Source organism: Trichomonas vaginalis, chromosome IV (assembly GCF_026262505.1).
Source record: "Trichomonas vaginalis G3 chromosome IV, whole genome shotgun sequence".
NCBI classification, from domain to species: Eukaryota; Parabasalia; order Trichomonadida; family Trichomonadidae; genus Trichomonas; species Trichomonas vaginalis.
Genome location: NC_067206.1, coordinates 33,455,432 through 33,476,274, shown reverse-complemented (window position 1 = coordinate 33,476,274; position 20,843 = coordinate 33,455,432). Strand labels below are relative to the sequence as shown.

Below are 20,843 nucleotides of genomic sequence, written 5' to 3'. Positions count from 1 at the left end.
CAAATGCAAAGTATTTTGACAGCATGTTTTGCTCCAGATACTAAGAAACCACAAGACTGGTTTGAATTAAATAGCACTCATGAACTCCTCAGTGAGTTTGAACATGTAGAACTTAAAAAGATGTACCAAGACAGACAAAACTTACCATCACATCTAAAAGGTATATATGTTCATAAGTTCCTAGTTAGTTCAATAGCAATGTGGGCTTCACCTCGTTATGCAATCTACATACTTATGCTACTTGACGAACTTTGTACAAAGCAGAGAGAAGATATGATGAAAGAAGACAAAAGCCTTCAGAAAAGAATACCACGTTCGGTACCAAAAGGAAAGGAAAAGAACTATAAGTATATGATTTATACTGAAGAGATGGAAAATGAAGAAGACAGAGATATGGTTATGTTGCATTTAGTCAGAAGAAACAACAAAAGCTTTTACGACCTTGCTAAGATTTACAAATCTGACAGAAATTGGTTCTATCGCGAAAACTTACCGATTTCAATGACACCAAATGAAGATGTGAAACAAATAGTTCAAGATACGTTACCTCAAACACACTATGATATTAAAGGTTGTACAATTTTTACCTTCAAAGAAGACTTACCGCTACTGAAGGAAAAAATAACAGAGTATTTTGACAACTTCAAACAAGCAGGGTAGATGAACCATTTATTTTTACGCTTGACACCAAAGATGGCTCAGGTAGCTCTAGATGGTAAATTGGCTTGTCAAATCCTTCTGGCATTCCGAGTCCTTCCATCCGACAAGAAAAAAATTTCCCGACAACAGGAAAAAAATTTCCCGACAACTGGAAAAATTTTTCCTGTTGTTCGTCCGTAAACCATTCAAATTTTCGAAAATTGAGAACTTTTTGGTCGAACGACAGAAAAAGTTTTTCCTTCCAACAGAAAAAGTTTTTCCTTCCGACAGAAAAAGTTCTTCCATCCGACAGAAAAAGTTCTTCCATCCGACAGGACACAAACGGATGACTGACGTTCCTCTTCCTGAATGTCTTCCAAAGCCAGAAGAACCGAAAGCTGCAGAACCACAACAGACTAAGACTAAAACACTTACATTTTTACGCTTGACTTTTTACAATTTGAACTTTGTTTGCGTAGATATGAATTCTGAAAGAAGTATGAGGGTCTTGTATGACTTTGTACTTCTCCCATAGTTCATGTCTGTCAAACTTACCTGCCATGGACTCTTTCATAAGTTCCATGAAATCGTCTTCGGACAATCCGGGGAAAAGTACAATGTCAGTAAGTATTCTCTTTACATCCTTACTTAAACTCTTGGCTGTCTGTACACAAATGACAACTGAAATGTTAAAGTGCCTAAGTTTCTTAAGAATTCGACACATATCTTGTTCTCTGTTCTTTAACAAAGGATGAGAAGCAAAGTCATCTAAGATAAGAAGACATCTATGAGGGTATGTCTTCCAATCGTAAGATTGCAATTTCTTCGAAATGTATTCTATCTCTTTCTGTTTGTTTCTGAAGTGTTTCTTCTCTAATATTCTCTGCATTTCCTCATTTGGGTCTTTGAACTTAGAATTTATATACTCATTTATAGCATTATACTTCAAAACTCTTCTTTGGTACTTCTTTATCCAATCTAACAACTCAGTATCCTTTATACATACTAACTTAGACTTCTTTATAATATCTTTGAACGAATTGACGGTTTTGGTCAAATTGACCAGAAGTACTACAAATAACAACTAACTCATAGAATGGGTTCTTCTCATCTAGTTCTTGTTGTTGTGCAGCCATTTTAAGATAAGCGAAAGTCTTACCCGACCCAGGTGGTGCAATTAGACCTGTTATACCATTCTGAGCAAATAAGAACTTGTCATGTATGGGTTTTTATCTGAGCATTTTCTAACTTCCTCTTGTTCTTGTTTAAAACATTCTCAAATTTTTTGTCAATGTCAGCAAACTTTTTTTCTAACATATTTTTAGAAAAATTAAAAATTTTATCTTTTAGGAAATGTCTAGCGATTTCGCTATCTATATTCGAGACAAACTTTTTGACAGCAAAACATCTGTCGACCATAAAATCTTACATAGTGTAAACAAGAAAGGTGAATTTGTTCTAAAGTTCTGTTTCTGGGAATATGACAAGAACCATAAAACATTAGGCAGAGAAGTCTTTAAGTTTGTCAATGACAGACTTGTTGACAGAGATGACGCCTCTTGGAAAGATGAAGTCCAACAAAAGTTCTTAGAATGCAAAGAAGACACATGCGCTGTTCTTGAAGATGAAATAGGAAACAGAATAGAAGAGCTATTAAAGGACAAAGAACTTTTACAGAAATATGGTTCGGAGAAATTTGACATAACTCCACCAGAGAAGAAGAAGAGAGAAAAGAAAGAGAAGAAAGTAGAAGAGAAGAAAGAACCTGAACCAGTTCCAGAGAAAAAGAAATTTGACATGTAAAAATAAAATTTTATTTTAGAACATTTCTGGGTCAATGTCAATGTTCTCTTCCTCTTTAGGAGTAAACACTGGCTTAGACTCTAAAATCTTTTTACCCAATTTACCTTGAACTTCAACTATCTTAGACTCATAATATTCATAGTCGTCTGCTTTCTTTGGTTCATAAGGTATAACAAGTTTGTATGCTTTGCCTTCTTTAAGGTTTGAGAACCTTCTGTCAAAATTTTCTTTGACTGCTAACAAACCTTCTATGTCTAAGTCTTCAAATTTCGCACCATTTTTAGTCACAATAGCAAACTTAACTGGTTCGATGTTCCAAACTTTGCTGAATGAAGACTTTTCAAAATGGTAGAAGTAAACATTCAAATATGTGAATGGGTCTAGTTCTTCTTTGACTTCTGTCATGTACTTATTTACTGAAATATATTTCGTCATCTTTTCTATCGGATAAAAAAAATTTTTTTTAAAATTTACTCAGAAAAAATTTTCTTTGTATATACGCCATTCCGAACTTCGAAAAGATTTTTGACATTTGCCAAGAATGTTCGTTTAGAAGCTGCCATATAACCATATTCTTGACAATATTGTTTATACGAATCGTACAATGACCTTTCATCTAATGACACAAAGTTAGTCTCATCTATGAACAGTTCATATACACTCTTGTTTGCTTCTAACAATGTTTGTCTTTCTTCGGTATGTGGAATTTGTCTTGGATTGAACTTTGAAATATCTAATGTCATGAAATATGAGAACAAGTGGTTGTAAAAGTCAGATGTCAAAGTTTCTGCTAAGTCGTCAAAATATTCTGTATCTTGCATATGAGAATCTGACGTTCTGACAACTACATATCTTCTGTCAGAACTTTCTAACTTCATCGGAACAGCATTGTTTGAAACCATAATGAAGTTTGCAACATTTTCACAAACTCTTTGGTCTTTATACTTTCTTTCAACAACTCCAACTTTGTCTGTTATAAGACTCTTCAAAGCATCTGAGTTCAAAACTTTTGTTGTATCTATACTTTGAAGTTCATTGCAAACTATAAGTTTCATATTCTCTATTGAGGAGTTAAATTTACCGCAGATGTTTTCTAAGTTTGTCATATTCGGATTCGAATAGCCCTCTAATAGTTTGCATAAGATATCTGTAAAGAATGTGTTCTTACCTGTTCCTTGTTTTCCAATTATAATGAGAGCAGTTTCATTTTTAGCACTTGGATGTTGTAAGATGTTTGCAAACCAACATAAGATATACTCATAGACTCTTTCGTTTCCATTGCATATAATTTCTTTGACATGGTCTAACCAAGCTTCTATAATACTGTGTTTCCATTCTACTTGTTCATATTTATATCCAGTGAAGATAGAATAGAAGTTTGGAGAAGGTGTATAGAACTTTATACCTCGAACTGAAAAATCTTCTAACTTTGACAATAAGATATCCCAAGCATCTAACATCTTCATGCCAACTTGTACAACTTTTATTTTCTTAAGTTTCTGTCTACATTCTTGTTCAGACACTATTGTTGCTCTTGGTTTGTTAAAGACAACATCCCATTCTTTCATGACATAACATTCTGGGGCAGAGTCAACATAAATGACTAAACGTTTCAAATTCTCGACTGCTTTGTTATAGTCTCTAAATGGACACATATTTCTGAATGCTTGGAAGTCATAAAAATCTGAAACATCTATTCTGTACATTTTTATAAAAATAAAAAAAATATTTTTTTTATTCTTGACTTTGTTCTTGAGCTATTTGTTGTTCTTGAGCTATTTGTTGTTGAAGTTGTTCTTGTAATACAATACTTTCACCAGTTGCATCTTCCAATTCGAAACTTTCTGCCGTCATTGACAAATACATAGGACATAAAAGTTTTACAGGAACAAAGTTTGCGTCAACTAATGTCAACGTTATACTTGCCAAAGTGTTTGAGTTCACTAAGGTTGAAAATTCTGCATTCGAATGAACAATAGGCAAACCAGCAGAGAAAGTATTGTTTATACGCATAAGTATCTTTTGGTCATAATAGTTTCTGTCGACATTCGAATAACACTTTGAACCTAAGTTTGAAACAAATATATAAGATTGGTGTGCTTAAAGTCAATGGAATAGACATTCCTTGTATGACACCTTTTCCTGTTATAGGAAACTGTTGGTAGTAAAAACCAGATATAAGTTTTGTATTATAGCTCATATCGTTTATAGTAAACTCAGTCGGACATCCAAACATAATGAAACCTGCTCTAGTTGCAGCACATGTTACACCCGTACTTAAAGTATTAAATAAGTCAACAAAACCTGTTGGTGGTATATCTGAGTAAGTATCTTCAAAGGAGTATTTTTTACCATTCACAACAATAAAATCTTCTGGTGTCAAAAGAGCAAAACAGGCTTTAGTCGTCATTGTGTTTAAGGTTAGTTTACAATATCGTCCTTGAGGACTTTGTAAGTTTGTTGTTATAGAATTATATGACTCAGGGTTTTTGGTCGTAATAGTATAAACCACTATGTCTTCTGCCATTTACATATATTTAAAAGTTTTTCTGAAAGTGGAGAAGAACTTCATCTAAACTTTCACATGGCGTTTCTTGAAGTTCTCTGTCTAAGAAGTTCAAATATTTTGTAAAGACATAGAACTTTCCTTTGTCTACACGAACAAACAAAACAGGGTCTTTCATATCGTTCAAAAGTGTGTAAAGTCCTTTACATGAAATAAAGTCTATATTATTTTTCTTCAAACATCTTTCAAGAAGTTTTGACATTTTTACTTAGCAAATAAATTTTAATGAAATGTTGTGGTCGTCAAATATTTTTATAACGTCTGGGAAACTATATTTTAAGTTCAACGTTTCACCTCCTTTCATAACGTATATCTTGTCAATGACATTATATGAAACACCACAGCAACTAATGTCGGGTTCTATTTTCTTTGATGTTTATATCGTCTGCCTCTGTCAAAAGTTTCAATAGTTCTTTCAAAACTTCATGAGGTGCAATGACATATGAGTTCACTTTTACAGGGTTGTGTTCGACCAAGTTTAACATTATACCTAAAGCTTGACAAATCTTCTCCTGAGTTTGAAGTTTGTCTTTAAGTTGTTGGTAGTCGTTTCGAATATCTGCAACAGAACTTAAGTCTCTGCTAACTTCAGGATATGTTGGTTCTTTTACAGGAACAATTGTTATACCATCTTCGTCTTCGTATGGTTTCCCCACTTCAACATCTCTGTCTTTGACATTGACAACAACACTTTGACTGTTTGTTTGAGTTGGTGAATTTAACTTCACATCTGCCACCGCCATTAAACCTTTTGAAACACTTACGCTTCTATTTTTCGGAAATGACATTTTACTTAGAATAAAAAGATGGACGTATTCGAGTATCTCTTCGAATTGAAGCAGAACAAAGTTTACACACACACAATACAAATACATTGACAGAATAGTTCTTTTATACAAACAATGGTAAATGTTATAGAATAGCAATATTTGCTGAACCAAAATATTTCCATAAAGCAAAGAAAGTTGGTATAACTGAAATGGTGAAAGTTCTTGACGTTGACAAAAATATAACTTCAAAACTTACAGATATTTCTAAAGGAAAGTTTATAATACAATATTATGTCAAAACTGGCGTACTGTCAATATTTGACGGAGAGAAGTCAGTTCAAGAAACAACTTACTGACCTGCTGCCAAAATCTGCTCGATGGAAGCTGTCGTTATGCCAATCTGAGGAGCCCCAGCAGGTTTCATCGAACGAATCTTCAAAAGAGCATCTTCCGTGAAAAGTGCTATTGGTTTTGTAAACTTCTTTGCTTTCAATTCATCTGGACCGTCTCTGTCACCAGTATATTGTATTTGAACTGTACCAACAGTTGAAATACCACCCATAAAGTCTTCTGAGTCAGCAAATGGAATGCCAAGCCAAAAGTTTGAACGGTCTCCATTTGTATATTGAGTTTTTTGACCTCCTGTATGAGTCCAGACTTTCACATATGGCATAATAGAACTTTGCATTTCAGGGTTAATGGTTGTTGTGAAGTTGTTGTTAAAGTTCATAGCATCTAATGTCAAGTTGTATGACCTCATATCCTCAACTGTAGAATATTCTTCTCTTGGATAATATTTGCCATCTATGTTTATATGATATTTAATACCGGGGTTGTAGAAACAAGAATAGTCATTTATAGTTCGTCTGAACAGTACAAACATAGTATCTGCATGTTTCATTGCAGTTGTCAAAGCAATATCTGTTCTTGCACCTGGGTCAGCACTTTGGTTTCCAACTTCACCTGCAAAGTCTTTGACAGATATTTGGTGTATAGGGAACATAAGTGGAACTGCAATATATTTGGCAGCTAAAGCATTTGAAATATCTGGGTCCAACATATAGACTGCAAGTCTGCTTTCTATTCTCTTGCATTCAAATTTTTCGCATGTGAACTTAACTGGGTCCCAAGCATCTCCAGCAGCATTGAAATAATAGTTTACTTCAGTGTTGAGGTTTGAGAAACCAAAGTCTAAGTCAACTTTGTTTTTGCAAAAAGTCGGCGAATGACATTTTATTTGTTCCCACTACTTCTGTAAGAGTGAATGGGTCTTGTGTGTTGGTGCAATGACTAAGTTATTTTTGCTTGGAGTAAGTTCACTAGAAATTTTTCCTGCCCAGTTTGGCAAGTATCTTAAAAACCTGAAGATGAGGAAAGATGACAAAGGAACTCTAAGTTTCAGTTTTACTTTGGTTACTGCTGCTGCAGTTTGTTCAGAAAGGTTAACATAAACTCCTGGAACGTTAGGGTCAAGTCTTCTTATTTTCTCAATAGTTGCATACTGGTCTGTTTGTTCTCTAGCTTGTGGTTGTACTGAGTTTCTCAAAGCGAACCATTCATAGTTTGCCATGTTACTGTTTGAACTAAGTCAGAGTTAGAATATATCTTATATCCATGAAAACTTCTGGAGCATATTGGTATCCGACATAGAAAATTCCAATTGCAACCTTTCTTGTCAGACAACTTGGCAGAAGGTTTTATTTCAATGTCTTGTTCCACGTATAAGAATGAGTTGTCAATAGAAATAATATGAAACCTGTCGCAAGCAATATCTACTGTTGTTGAAGAACCTTCTCCAAACTCACCTACGTTTCCATAAGAAACAGCAGGTTGTATATTCGTAAGTTCCAGGAACTATTTCTGACCTTCTAATGGCATTGTCGCATTCGTTATACCATTCGGAAACATTTCCGTTCATGGCATCCAAAACTGTTGGCGTTATATTCTGAGCGGCGTACATTTCATATGAGTAAAAATATAGAATAGTTGGATTTATATGTCATAATAGAACCCACTCGGACCAAGCTTTACTTTCTTCCTGACTGAGTTTTAACTCTTCTTTTTCCTTCATTGCCACTACTTTCACTAGATGAAGTTACTTCTTCACTACTTTCACTTTGTTCTACTCTTCCTTCTTCTTTGGTGTCGCTTTTGGTAACTTGCCCTCTGCTTCAAGTTGTTGCATCTTTGCCTCATGTTCACCTAGTATGTTGTAAATTTCCCATGTCCTTTTTTGCCTTTGGGCTCTGGTCGCCCATCTCAGGTAACCTATATCCTAGAAAGAGTTTGTCCATAGTTTGTATTTGAGTCTTCGCGTATTGTTTTGCATGACTCTTTCCTGAGTTTTCCGGTTCAAGCTCTTCAAACAGAGCTTGTCCATATGGAATAAGCTCGTTTCCAAATATATGTTTTTGTAGCCCATTCTGGTTTTCTTTCCATGTTACCAACAATATCTTTTGTGAATGGGAAAGCTTTTACCCAATCTTTCAGTCTTGCGTCATTTATTTCTGTAGTTGGTTTTATTTTGTCAAGGAACATGTTTTTCAATACTAACATTTCATTTGGTACTGTCCATTTGAGTTTTCTTAAATATTCATCCCTTCTCGGTTCATTGTCTGCAAAGTAAGTTTTTATGACATTTTGTAAACTTTCATTTGCAAGGTCATGTACAATAGGTTCTCTTCCTTCTCCCTCCCTAACTTTCTTTCTAAACTCTTCACCAAATATACCATCTCTATGGTTCTGTGTAGTTCTTTGAGATAAATGTTTTAGAACGTCAGGTGTTATATTTCCATCAGCCATGTTCATTTCATACTGGTCCAAAATATCTGCATCTTTCATATCTTTCAATGGCATTAAAGCCGCGCTGAAAATACCAGCTATATCTGGTTCACCATTGACTTCCATTGCGTCTACAACTTCTTGGAATTGTGGTTGTAAGTTTATGAACCACCTATCCGGGTTAGCTTTATGACCCCATCTCATTGTAGTTCCATCGTCTGCAGAAACAAAAGTAGGTTTGTTTCCATCTTGGTTAGGTTCTGAATGAACTTTAAACAATGTTTCATTTCTATATGTTTTCTTGAAATTTAACCTTTTATTTTCACCGAGTTCATCCGAAGATTGAACGTTAAATGCTCGTAAGTAAAAAGGGTTGTTGTATTTGTGTACATTTTCTTTCAGTTCTTCCATTCTATGCTGGATATTTTCATCTGATGTTGGAGTCTTTTGTATGTTGGTGAACATTTTTCGATATTCTTCTACTATGTCAGCCGAATTTTTCTTAGACTCTTGGAAAGATTCCATATTCTCCGCATACTCTTGTTGAGGGTCAAGAATTTTCGGCTGTTCCAAATCTTCATCTAGTTCTGTGAGGTTAGTTTCCAAAGGAGGGACTTGTTCGTTTCCTTCAGGCTCTTCTAGCTGTTGTTGCTGAACTATTTCTTCCATGTCTGGTTGTATCTGAACTAGTTCTTCCTGTGGAGTTTCTTGTACCTCATCTGCTGGCATTTCATATATTCCGAGACCGTTTTCAACAATTTCCCTATCTACGTCATCCGCATTCATAAGCTTTTGTTCTTTCGTTCCGTCTCTATTTTTTACGCGTTTCATGACGAAAGTTGAATTGTCATTTAGCTCTGACATCAAATATCTCGGAGTAAATTCATCCATGTCATTTGGATGATATGCTATTAAATCATATCCCTTAGCGAGCTTGTATTTTCCAGGTTTGAGATTATATCCGTTTTGGTGCTGAGCCATAAAGCTAAATAGGTCCGGGTCAGTATTTCCATCCTTGAACTTTCTAATAGCTTCTTTATATCTGTCACTAAAGTCAATACTATCTGGGAAACCACACTCTTCTTTAAGCATTTTTAAGAATTCTTGGTTTCCTTGTTCTCTACTTCTTTTATGTCCTTGCTCTGTTTGTGGTTGTTGTTGTGCAGGGTTTTGAACTGTTGGTTGCTGTGCTGGTTGTTGTGCTGGTTGTGGAGGTGGTTGTTGTGCTGGTTGTTGTGTTGGTTGTTGTGTTGGTTTTGGTGCATGCCTGTGTCTGTGTCCATGTGACGATGTAAATGTTTTAGGTAGTCCTGGTGCAGGTGCTTCTCTTGGAAGGTTTGGTGGTATATAAGTTCCACCAGCTGGCACATATGTTCCATCTGCAGCGTAATGTCCTACCTGACTTTTCGTTCTTAAGAAAGCATTTACTAGGTCTGTTTTGGTCTGTTGTAACTCTTTTTCTTGACTTTCCACAACAGTTGCTCTAACGGCGTCATAGGCACTTTGAACTGCCTGTCTCGTTGCTGCATCTGTTATTTTCGTCATATTTTGTGCTACTTCTCTTAACTCGTTGTCGAAACCTTCAGACTTCAGTTTCTTTCCAGATGAGAAGTCGTTCACTTGTTTCACCTTACTATGAAGAGCTTCGAAGGCGTTTTAAAGTCAGCATTCGTTAAAGCTTCATTTGAACTGTCTTCATCCGCTTGTATTTTTGTCCTTATTGACCCTATAAGCTGGGCTGCTTTAGCGTTGGCTTGGGCATCTAACCAGTCATTGTTAGCTTTTATATATTCTGCGCTTTTCATTGCCTTTTGCATGGCTGCGTCGTTATTTTTACTTTCTTGTGCTAAGTTTTCATACTGTACGGTTTGGTTTTGCAACTGTAAAAGTTTTTCTGCCTTTACATTTGCTTCAACTTCTTTTTTATACTCATCGCTATCCATATATGTCTTCAGGGCTTTTTGTTTTATTTCTTCATCTTTCAGTACTTTATATCGAGTAGTATGGTTTTTCAAATTTACAACATCTTGTTCCATTTTTGCTACTTCTGCTGCTTTTTCTGACACTTTTTTCGCATATTCCTCTGTACTTAGTTCTTTCAGTTGTTCTTCTTTCTTCTTTTTCTCTACGTTTAACTCATTGAGTTTCTTTGTGTGTCTGTCATATTCTAGTTTCTTTTCGTTTTCACTTATTTGCTTCTGTATGTCTATGTTTGACTTTTTGACATCTGATATTTGATTTTTGAGTGAACTCAAATTCATTTGACTTTGAGGGTTATAGGCTGTTCCGTCTGCAGCTCCACCATAGCCTGCCATTTTCGCTAAAAGTGCCGCTCTTAAACCTCCACTCTGTGCACCAAGAACTCGGTTTAAAAGCATAGGATTGCTTGACATTTGTTGCAACATAGTGGGGTCATTCAGCATTTGTTGTTGCAACTGTTGTTGTGGTGTTAGTCTTACTATTGGATGTTTCAATGCTCTCTTCCTCTTACGTATATTCTTACGTAGCTTACGTGGCATTTTAAGTGAAGTTAAAAACATTTACGATGAAGAAGTTTCGACAAAGCATTTACGAAGAAATCATGAAAATTCAAGAGGTGAGAAAACAGGTGAGAAAACGGGTGACATCTCACCTCTTCACCTAAATTATATTTTTGGGTCATTTACGCTCATTACGATGAAATCATGACAAAACATTTACGATGAAGAAGTCTTGACAAAACATTTACGAAGAAGTCTTGACAAAACATTTACGAAGAAATCTTGACAAATTCAAGAGGGTAGAAAAGGTTAGAAAAGAGGTTATATCTAACCTTCTACCCTAAACATTATTTTTGTCTGATTTTACGAAGAAGTCTTGACAAAACATTTACGAAGAAGTCTTGACAAAACATTTACGAAGAAGTCTTGACAAAACATTTACGAAGAAGTCTTGACAAAACATTTACGAAGAAGTCTTGACAAAACATTTACGAAGAAGTCTTGACAAAACATGAAAACATATATAATTTGTGAAAAGCTCCTGGAAGACCTCCGAATAAAAACTTCATTTATGTGGGCTAGAAGGCACGAAGTGCCTGGAAGGTCACCCAAGAAAAAAAAACTTCATTATACTCATTCATCCTCAGGGCTAGAAGGCACGAAGTGCCTGGAAGCCCCACTACCTTTTTTTTTTTTTTTTTTTTTTTTTTTTTTTAAAAATATAATTTTGAGATAATTATGTAAATAATATTTTAAATATTTGAATTTGAGGTATAATTTTATAGTAAAATATATTATAAAGAGTATTTATATAAATATTGTAAAATAATATAAGTAATAAAAATTGAGACCTCCTCCCTGTTTTTGATGTTTTGTCACTTTTTCGGTAATTCTTATTGTTTCAGAAACTCCTCTTAGAACAGATTTGTTACCAACCATTCACGAAATAAAAGCTAAGTACAATCTAGGTTATAAAAAAGTTTTAGAGAGTTACATACATGATGACACAGTTTCATTTCACGATATGCTTAAATTATACGAAAAAGAGAATCTTTTCAAATTTCGGCGAGATCCAGAAAAAATTGATGAACATCCAAATCAGTATGTTTCCCAATACGTAAATCAGCAATGGCATACTGATTTAAAAAGCTTCAAAGAAGAGACAAATGGTACCAAGCATACTTATCATTTAATTGCCTTTATCGATGACAGATCTCGTTTTTGTATTTATTACGAAATTCTTCCCGATAAAACAATGAAATCAACTTCAAAAGCTTTACAAAATGCTATCGACTCTATCAAAATTATTCCATACGAACTTTTGACAGATAATGGATGCGAATTTACAGGAAAGGACTTCAAAAACGTTCTTCAAGTAAATGGCATTCAACACCATCGGACAGAACCTTACACACCACAGTTAAATGGTAAAATAGAACGTTTTTGGCAAACAATCTTTTCGGCTCGCCCAGATTTTATCGAAATAAGAGAATTTTTACCTCACGCAATAGAAGAATACAACACAGTATGGGTTCATACAGCTCTTAAAGATCTTTTCGGTGGAAAACCTACTCCAAAATCAATTTGGGACCAGGGTCCTAAATGGACAAAGGACTTAAACCCAAATCCTGAGTTCGAAATACAGCCTCGTAACTAAAAATAAAGTAAAAATACGAATAAACATTTTATTATAATTTAAATAATTTTTTTATTCATAAAGTAATACGATATATAGCTAAGCTATGTAAGGATATTCTGATGCTGAGAGTTTAAGAACTTTAAATTACGTATAGAAAAAAAATTCATTTAATATTTTGTAACATTTTTTAAATTGATAGATAGTTAGATTTTGTAGGGGAAGGTAAGATTCTTTGTGGTAATAATGGTCGTTGAAATTAAAATGAATGTAAGATTTGTGGAGAAATTGTATAAATTTGCATAGTGTTAGATTCAGAATAGGAGCATATGAGCCAGTGATTGTGTCTAATGTTTTTAAGGTGCTAATTGGAAGTAGAAAAGAAAAAAATTTGTTGCAATAACATCATATTGCAAAAAAGTTTTTAAAATATGATGTATGAATAAGAGTATGATTGGTATAGATTTGGGTTGTATAAATGTGATTGAACAATTGTTAATGGAAAGTTCAAAAACTTGGGTGCAATCAGAACTGATTGCACCCAAGTTTTTGAACTTTGTATAAGGAATTGTTGGCTATGATGTACTGATCATGAATCAGTACATCATAGCCAACAATTCCTTCGCAAACAGCGGGAAACTTTGTCTGAATAGTTTAACATTCAGACAAAGTTTCCCGCTGTCGAGAGGAATGGAAGGGTAAGAGGTATACATTATAATGTATACCTCTTACCCTTCCATTCCCTCGAGAAAGTTCAAAAACTTGGGTGCAATCAGAACTGATTGCACCCAAGTTTTTGAACTTTGTATAAGGAATTGTTGGCTATGATGTACTGATCATGAATCAGTACATCATAGCCAACAATTCCTTCCCAAACAACCCGAAATTTGTCTGATTCCACACTAATTTTATTAATTTATCTAAACTTTTATCCTCGTCTACAATTTAATCATCAATAATTATCTCTTGTTCTATTTCACTATATATATATATATATATTTATATGATTTGATTTAAAAAAAATAAATAAATAAATTAATAAATCATTTACTCAAATATATCAAAAGTTTTATTTTTATATATAAAGATAACTACTTTTAAAAAAAATACCCTATATATTTTTGCCATGTAAACTATTTTTGCCATGTAAACTTGTCACTTTTGTCAGAAGTGAAGTGAACCGAATTTTCATGCACAACACATTTTAATTTCAACGACCATTATTACCACAAAGAATCTTACCTTCCCCTACAAAATCTAACTATCTATCAATTTAAAAAATGTTACAAAATATTAAATGAATTTTTCTATACGTAATTTAAAGTTCTTAAACTCTCAGCATCAGAATATCCTTACATAGCTTAGCTATATATCGTATTACTTTATGAATAAAAAAATTATTTAAATTATATAAAAATGTTATTCGTATTCTTACTTTATTTTAGTTACGAGGCTGTATTTCGAACTCAGGATTTGGGTTTAAGTCCTTTGTCCATTTAGGACCCTGGTCCCCCAAATTATTTTGGTAAAAATTCCCTTTTTGTGGGGGGGAAAATGGGGGGGGAAAAGCTTTACCCAATCTTTCAGTCTTGCGTCATTTATTTCTGTAGTTGGTTTTTTTTTGTCAAGGAACATGTTTTTCAATACTAACATTTCATTTGGTACTGTCCATTTGAGTTTTCTTAAATATTCATCCCTTCTCGGTTCATTGTCTGCAAAGTAAGTTTTTATGACATTTTGTAAACTTTCTTTGCAAGGTCATGTACAATAGGTTCTCTTCCTTCTCCCTCCTAACTTTCTTTCTAAACTCTTCACCAAATATACCATCTCTTATGGTTCTGTGTAGTTCTTTGAGATAAATGTTTAGAACGTCAGGTGTTTATTTTTCCATCAGCCATGTTCATTTCATACTGGTCAAAATATCTGCATCTTTCATATCTTTCAATGGCATTAAACCGCGCTGAAAATACCAGCTATATCTGGTTCACCATCTGACTTCCATTGCGTCTACAACTTCTTGGAATTGTGTTGTAAGTTTATGAACCACCTATCCGGTGTTAGCTTTATGACCCCATCTCATTGTAGTTCCATGTCTGCAGAAACAAAAGTAGGTTTGTTTCCATCTTGGTTAGGTTCTGAATGAACTTTAAACAATGTTTCATTTCTATATGTTTTCTTGAAATTTAACCTTTTATTTTCACCGAGTTCATCCGAAGATTGAACGTTAAATGTCGTAAGTAAAAAGGGTTGTTGTATTTGTGTACATTTTCTTTCAGTTCTTTCCATTCTATGCTGGATATTTTCATCTGATGTTGGAGTCTTTTGTATGTGGGAACATTTTTCGATATTCTTCTACTATGTCAGCCGAATTTTTCTTAGACTCTTGGAAAGATTCCATATTCTCCGCATACTCTTGTTGAGGGTCAAGAATTTTCGGCTGTTCCAAATCTTCATCTAGTTCTGTGAGTTAGTTTCCAAAGGAGGGACTTGTTCGTTTCCTTCAGGCTCTTCTAGCTGTTGTTGCTGAACTATTTCTTCCATGTCTGGTTGTATCTGAACTGTTCTTCCTGTGGAGTTTCTTGTACCTCATCTGCTGGCATTTCATATATTCCGAGACCGTTTTTAACAATTTCCCTATCTAAGTCATCCGGATTCATAACTTTTTTTCTTTCGTTCCGTCTCTATTTTTTACGCGTTTCAATACGAAAGTTGAATTTCATTTAGCTCTGACACAAATATCTCGGAGTAAATTCATCCATGTCATTTGGATGATATGCTATTAAATCATATCCCTTAGCGAGCTTGTATTTTCCAGGTTTGAGATTATATCCGTTTTGGTGCTGACCATAAAGCTAAATAGGTCCGGGTCAGTATTTCCTCCTTGAACTTTCTAATAGCTTCTTTATATCTGTCACTAAAGTCAATATATCTGGGAACCAAATTTCTTTAAGCATTTTTAAGAATTCTTGGTTTCCTTGTTCTCTACTTCTTTTATGTCCTTGCTCTGTTTGTGGTTGTTGTTGTGCAGGGTTTTGAACTGTTGGTTGCTGTGCTGTTGTTTGTGCTGGTTGTGGAGGTGGTTGTTGTGCTGTTGTGTGTTGGTTTGTGTTGGTTTTGGTGCATGCCTGTGTCTGTGTCCATGTGACGATGTAAATGTTTTAGGTAGTCCTGGTGCAGGTGCTTCTCTTGGAAGGTTTGGTGGTATATAAGTTCCACCAGCTGGCACATATGTTCCATCTGCAGCGTAATGTCCTACCTGACTTTTCGTTCTTAAGAAAGCATTTACTAGGTCTGTTTTGGTCTGTTGTAACTCTTTTTCTTGACTTTCCACAACAGTTGCTCTAACGGCGTCATAGCACTTTGAACTGCCTGTCTCGTTGCTGCATCTGTTATTTTCGTCATATTTTGTGCTACTTCTCTTAACTCTTGTCGAAACCTTCAGACTTCAGTTTCTTTCCAGATGAGAAGTCGTTCACTTTTTACCTTACTATGAAGAGCTTCGAAGGCGTTCTTAAAGTCAGCATTCTTAAAGCTTCATTTGAACTGTCTTCATCCGCTTGTATTTTTGTCCTTATTGACCCTATAAGTGGGCTGCTTTAGCGTTGGCTTGGGCATCTAACCAGTCATTTTAGCTTTTATATATTCTGCGCTTTTCATTGCCTTTTGCATGGCTGCGTCGTTATTTTTACTTTCTGTGCTAAGTTTTCATACTGTACGGTTTGGTTTTGCAACTGTAAAAGTTTTTCTGCCTTTACATTTGCTTCAACTTCTTTTTTATACTCATCGCTATCCATATATGTCTTCAGGGCTTTTTGTTTTATTCTCTTCATCTTTCAGTACTTTATATCGAGTAGTATGGTTTTTCAAATTTTAACATCTTGTTCCATTTTTGCTACTTCTGCTGCTTTTTCTGACACTTTTTTCGCAAATTCTCTGTACTTAGTTCTTTCAGTTGTTCTTCTTCTTCTTTTTCTCTACGTTTAACTCATTGAGTTTCTTTGTGTGTCTGTCATATTCTAGTTTCTTTTCGTTTTCACTTATTTGTTCTGTATGTCTATGTTTGACTTTTTGACATCTGATATTTGATTTTTGAGTGAACTCAAATTCATTTGACTTTGAGGGTTATAAGCTGTTCCGTCTGCAGCTCCACCATAGCCTGCCATTTTCGCTAAAAGTGCCGCTCTTAAACCTCCACTCTGTGCACCAAACTCGGTTTAAAAGCATAGGATTGCTTGACATTTGTTGCAACATAGTGGGGTCATTCATCATTTGTTGTTGCAACTGTTGTTGTGGTGTTAGTTTACTATTGGATGTTTCAATGCTCTCTTCCTCTTACGTATATTCTTACGTAGCTTACGTGGCATTTTAAGTGAAGTTAAAAAACATTTACGATGAAGAAGTTTCGACAAAGCATTTACGAAGAAATCATGAAAATTCAAGAGGTGAGAAAACAGGTGAGAAAACGGGTGACATCTCACCTCTTCACCTAAATTATATTTTTGGGTCATTTACGCTCATTACGATGAAATCATGACAAAACATTTACGATGAAGAAGTCTTGACAAAACATTTACGAAGAAGTCTTGACAAAACATTTACGAAGAAATCTTGACAAATTCAAGAGGGTAGAAAAGAGGTTAGAAAAGAGGTTATATCTAACCTTCTACCCTAAACATTATTTTGTCTGATTTTACGAAGAAGTCTTGACAAAACATTTACGAAGAAGTTTGACAAAACATTTACGAAAGAAGTCTTGACAAAACATTTACGAAAGTCTTGACAAAACATTTACGAAGAAGTCTTGACAAAACATTTACGAAAGAAGTCTTGACAAAACATGAAAAATATATAATTTGTGAAAAGCTCCTGGAAGACCTCCGAATAAAAACTTCATTTATGTGGGCTAGAAGGCACGAAGTGCCTGGAAGGTCACCCCAAGAAAAAAAACTTCATTATACTCATTCATCCTCAGGGCTAAGAAGGCAACGAAGTGCACATCTGCCACTGCCATTAAACCTTTTGAAACACTTACGCTTCTATTTTTCGGAAATGACATTTTACTTAGAATAAAAAGATGGACGTATTCGAGTATCTCTTCGAATTGAAGCAGAACAAAGTTTACACACACAAACAATACAAATACATTGACAGAATAGTTCTTTATACAAACAATGGTAAATGTTATAGAATAGCAATATTTGCTGAACCAAAATATTTCCATAAAGCAAAGAAAGTTGGTATAACTGAAATGGTGAAAGTTCTTGAAGCAGACAAAAATATAACTTCAAAACTTACAGATATTTCTAAAGGAAAGTTTATAATACAATATTATGTCAAAACTGGCGTACTGTCAATATTTGACGGAGAGAAGTCAGTTCAAGAACAACTTACTGACCTGCTGCCAAAATCTGCTCGATGGAAGCTGTCGTTATGCCAATCTGAGGAGCCCCAGCAGGTTTCATCGAACGAATCTTCAAAAGAGCATCTTCCGTGAAAAGTGCTATTGGTTTTGTAAACTTCTTTGCTCTCAATTCATCTGGACCGTCTCTGTCACCAGTATATTGTATTTGTACAGTACCAACAGTTGAAATACCACCATAAAGTCTTCTGAGTCAGCAAATGGAATGCCAAGCCAAAAGTTTGAACGGTCTCCATTTGTATATTGAGTTTTTTGACCTCCTGTATGAGTCCATACTTTCACATATGGCATAATAGAAACTTTGCATTTCAGGGTTAATGGTTGTGTGTGAAGTTGTTGTTAAAGTTCATAGCATCTAATGTCAAGTTGTATGACCTCATATCCTCAACTGTAGAATATTCTTCTCTTGGATAATATTTGCCATCTATGTTTATATGATATTTAATACCGGGGTGTAGAAACAAGAATAGTCATTTATAGTTCGTCTGAACAGTACAAACATAGTATCTGCATGTTTCATTGCAGTTGTTAAAGCAATATCTGTTCTTGCACCTGGGTCAGCACTTTGGTTTCCAAACTTCACCTGCAAAGTCTTTGACAGATATTTGGTGTATAGGGAACATAAGTGGAACTGCAATATATTTGGCAGCTAAAGCATTTGAAATATCTGGGTCCAACATATAGACTGCAAGTCTGCTTTCTATTCTCTTGCATTCAAACTTTTCGCATGTAAACTTAACTGGGTCCCAAGCAGTTCCAGCAGCATTGAAATAATAGTTTACTTCATTGTTGAAGTTTGAGAAACCAAAGTCTAAGTCAACTTTGTCTTTGCAAAGTCGGCGAATGACGTTTTATTTGTTCCCATTACGTCTGTAAGAGTTGAATGGGTCTTGTGTTGGTGCAATGACTAAGTATTATTTTGCTTGGAGTAAGTTCGATAGAAATTTTTCCTGCCCAGTTTGGCAAGTATCTTAAAAAACCTGAAGATGAGGAAAGATGACAAAGGAACTCTAAGTTTCAGTTTTACTTTAGTGGCAGCAGTTCCATCTGAACCAGAAAGGTTAACATAAACTCCTGGAACGTTAGGGTCAAGTCTATTTTTTTCAATATTTGCATACTGGTCTGTTTGTTCTCTAGCTTGTGGTTGTACTGAGTTTCTCAAAGCGAACCATTCATAGTTTGCCCATGTTACTGTTTGAACTAAGTCAGAGTTAGAATATATCTTATATCCCATGAAAACTTCTGGAGCATATTGGTATCCGACATAGAAAATTCCATTGCAACCTTTCTTGTCAGACAACTTGGCAGAAGGTTTTATTTCAATGTCTTGTTCCACGTATAAGAATGAGTTGTCAATAGAAATAATATGAAACCTGTCCGCAAGCAATATCTACTGTTGTTGAGAACCTTCTCCAAACTCACCTACGTTTCCATAAGAAACAGCAGTTGTATATTCGTAAGTTTCCAGGAACTATTTCTGACCTTCTAATGGCATTGTCGCATTCGTTTATACCATTCGGAAACATTTCCGTTCATGGCATCCAAAACTGTGGCGTTATATTCTGAGCGGCGTACATTCATATGGGTAAAATATAGAATAGTTGGATTTATGTGTCATAATAGAACCCACTCGTACCAAGCTTTACTTTCTTCCTGACTGAGTTTTTAACTCTTCTTTTTCCTTCATTGCCACTACTTTCACTAGATGAAGTAAACTTCTTCACTACTTTCACTTTGTTCTACTCTTCTTCTTTGGTGTCGCTTTTGGTAACTTGCCCTCTGCTTCAAGTTGTTGCATCTTTGCCTCATGTTCACCTAGTATGTTGTAAATTTCCCATGTCCTTTTTGCCTTTGGGCTCTGGTCGCCCATCTCAGGTAACCTATATCCTAGAAAGATTTTGTCATAGTTTGTATTTGAGTCTTCGCGTATTGTTTGCATGACTCTTTCCTGAGTTTCCGGTTCAAGCTCTTCAAACAGAGCTTGTCCATATGGAATAAGCTCGTTTCCAAATATATGTTTTTGTAGCCATTCTGGTTTTCTTTCCATGTTACCAATAATATCTTTTGTGAATGGGAAAGCTTTTACCCAACGTTTCAGGCTTGCGTCATTTATTTCTGTAGTTGGTTTTATTTTGTCAAGGAACATGTTTTTCAATACTAACATTTCATTTGGTACTGTCCATTTGAGTTTTCTTAAATATTCATCCCTTCTCGGTTCATTGTCTGCAAAGTAAGTTTTTATGACATTTTGCAAACTTTCGTTTGCAAGGTCATGTACAATAGGTTCTCTTCCTTCTCTCTCCCTAACTTTCTTTCTAAACTCTTCACCAAATATACCATCTTTATGGTTCTGTGTAGTTCTTTGAGATAAATGTTCTAGAACGTCAGGTGTTATATTTCCATCAGCCATGTTCATTTCATACTGGTTCAAAATATCTGCATCTTTCATATCTTTCAATGGCATTAAAGCCGCGCTGAAAATACCAGCTATATCTGGTTCACCATTCACTTCCATTGCGTCTACAACTTCTTGGAATTGAGGTTGTAAGTTTATGAACCACCTATCCGGATTAGCTTTATGACCCCATCTCATTGTAGTTCCATAGTCTGCAGAAACAAAAGTAGGTTTGTTTCCATATTGGTTAGGTTCTGAATGAACTTTAAACAATGTTTCATTTCTATATGTTTTGGTGAAATTTAACCTTTTATTTTCACCGAGTTCAGCCAAAGATTGAACGTTATATGGTCG

At 34.9% G+C, this 20,843-nt stretch overlaps 10 protein-coding genes and 1 pseudogene across 11 annotated transcripts, besides 8 other annotated features; 3 read left to right on the top strand and 8 right to left on the bottom strand.

Annotated features, from left to right (window-relative positions):
• Positions 1–11,753: part of a mobile genetic element that runs on past the window's edge.
• Positions 277–660, top strand: TVAGG3_0214850 (uncharacterized protein; the record flags this gene model as incomplete). The annotated part of the gene is made up of 1 exon (XM_051226764.1): positions 277–660. The coding sequence occupies one exon, from the start codon at positions 277–279 to the stop codon at positions 658–660; it is 384 nt and encodes a 127-aa protein (XP_051111750.1).
• TVAGG3_0214840 (uncharacterized protein) lies at positions 713–1,174 on the top strand (the record flags this gene model as incomplete). Its single annotated transcript, XM_051226763.1, has 1 exon — positions 713–1,174. One exon carries the CDS (start codon positions 713–715, stop codon positions 1,172–1,174), a length of 462 nt encoding a protein of 153 aa, XP_051111749.1.
• On the top strand, positions 1,993–2,442 carry TVAGG3_0214830 (uncharacterized protein; the record flags this gene model as incomplete). The annotated part of the gene is made up of 1 exon (XM_051226762.1): positions 1,993–2,442. One exon carries the CDS (start codon positions 1,993–1,995, stop codon positions 2,440–2,442), a length of 450 nt encoding a protein of 149 aa, XP_051111748.1.
• On the bottom strand, positions 2,458–2,877 carry TVAGG3_0214820 (protein of unknown function, DUF4108 family; the record flags this gene model as incomplete). Its single annotated transcript, XM_051226761.1, has 1 exon — positions 2,458–2,877. The coding sequence occupies one exon, from the start codon at positions 2,875–2,877 to the stop codon at positions 2,458–2,460; it is 420 nt and encodes a 139-aa protein (XP_051111747.1).
• TVAGG3_0214810 (uncharacterized protein) lies at positions 2,913–3,497 on the bottom strand (the record flags this gene model as incomplete). The annotated part of the gene is made up of 1 exon (XM_051226760.1): positions 2,913–3,497. One exon carries the CDS (start codon positions 3,495–3,497, stop codon positions 2,913–2,915), a length of 585 nt encoding a protein of 194 aa, XP_051111746.1.
• On the bottom strand, positions 3,710–4,148 carry TVAGG3_0214800 (uncharacterized protein; the record flags this gene model as incomplete). The annotated part of the gene is made up of 1 exon (XM_051226759.1): positions 3,710–4,148. A coding segment is annotated over one exon (439 nt), but the record flags the coding sequence as incomplete, so codon positions are not given.
• Positions 4,177–4,564, bottom strand: TVAGG3_0214790 (annotated as a pseudogene). The gene has a single exon. A coding segment is annotated over exon 1 (388 nt).
• Positions 6,128–6,538, bottom strand: TVAGG3_0214780 (protein of unknown function, DUF4106 family; the record flags this gene model as incomplete). Its single annotated transcript, XM_051226758.1, has 1 exon — positions 6,128–6,538. One exon carries the CDS (start codon positions 6,536–6,538, stop codon positions 6,128–6,130), a length of 411 nt encoding a protein of 136 aa, XP_051111744.1.
• On the bottom strand, positions 8,333–9,288 carry TVAGG3_0214770 (protein of unknown function, DUF4106 family; the record flags this gene model as incomplete). Its single annotated transcript, XM_051226757.1, has 1 exon — positions 8,333–9,288. A coding segment is annotated over one exon (956 nt), but the record flags the coding sequence as incomplete, so codon positions are not given.
• TVAGG3_0214760 (protein of unknown function, DUF4106 family) lies at positions 10,219–11,078 on the bottom strand (the record flags this gene model as incomplete). The annotated part of the gene is made up of 1 exon (XM_051226756.1): positions 10,219–11,078. A coding segment is annotated over one exon (860 nt), but the record flags the coding sequence as incomplete, so codon positions are not given.
• Positions 11,654–11,753: a terminal%2Cinverted (terminal inverted repeat of Maverick-3 transposon ID:TVAGG3_0214750).
• Positions 11,754–11,942: a mobile genetic element.
• Positions 11,915–11,942: a terminal%2Cinverted (terminal inverted repeat of MuDR-2B_TvMULE3 transposon ID:TVAGG3_0214740).
• Positions 11,942–12,692: a mobile genetic element.
• Positions 12,693–13,162: 470 nt separating this feature from the next.
• Positions 13,163–13,570: a mobile genetic element.
• A 506-nt stretch (positions 13,571–14,076) lies between these two features.
• Positions 14,077–14,118: a mobile genetic element.
• Positions 14,077–14,118: a terminal%2Cinverted (terminal inverted repeat of LTR141 transposon ID:TVAGG3_0214710).
• Positions 14,119–19,823: 5,705 nt separating this feature from the next.
• TVAGG3_0214700 (protein of unknown function, DUF4106 family) lies at positions 19,824–20,609 on the bottom strand (the record flags this gene model as incomplete). The annotated part of the gene is made up of 1 exon (XM_051226755.1): positions 19,824–20,609. The coding sequence occupies one exon, from the start codon at positions 20,607–20,609 to the stop codon at positions 19,824–19,826; it is 786 nt and encodes a 261-aa protein (XP_051111741.1).
• Positions 20,610–20,843: the final 234 nt, after the last annotated feature.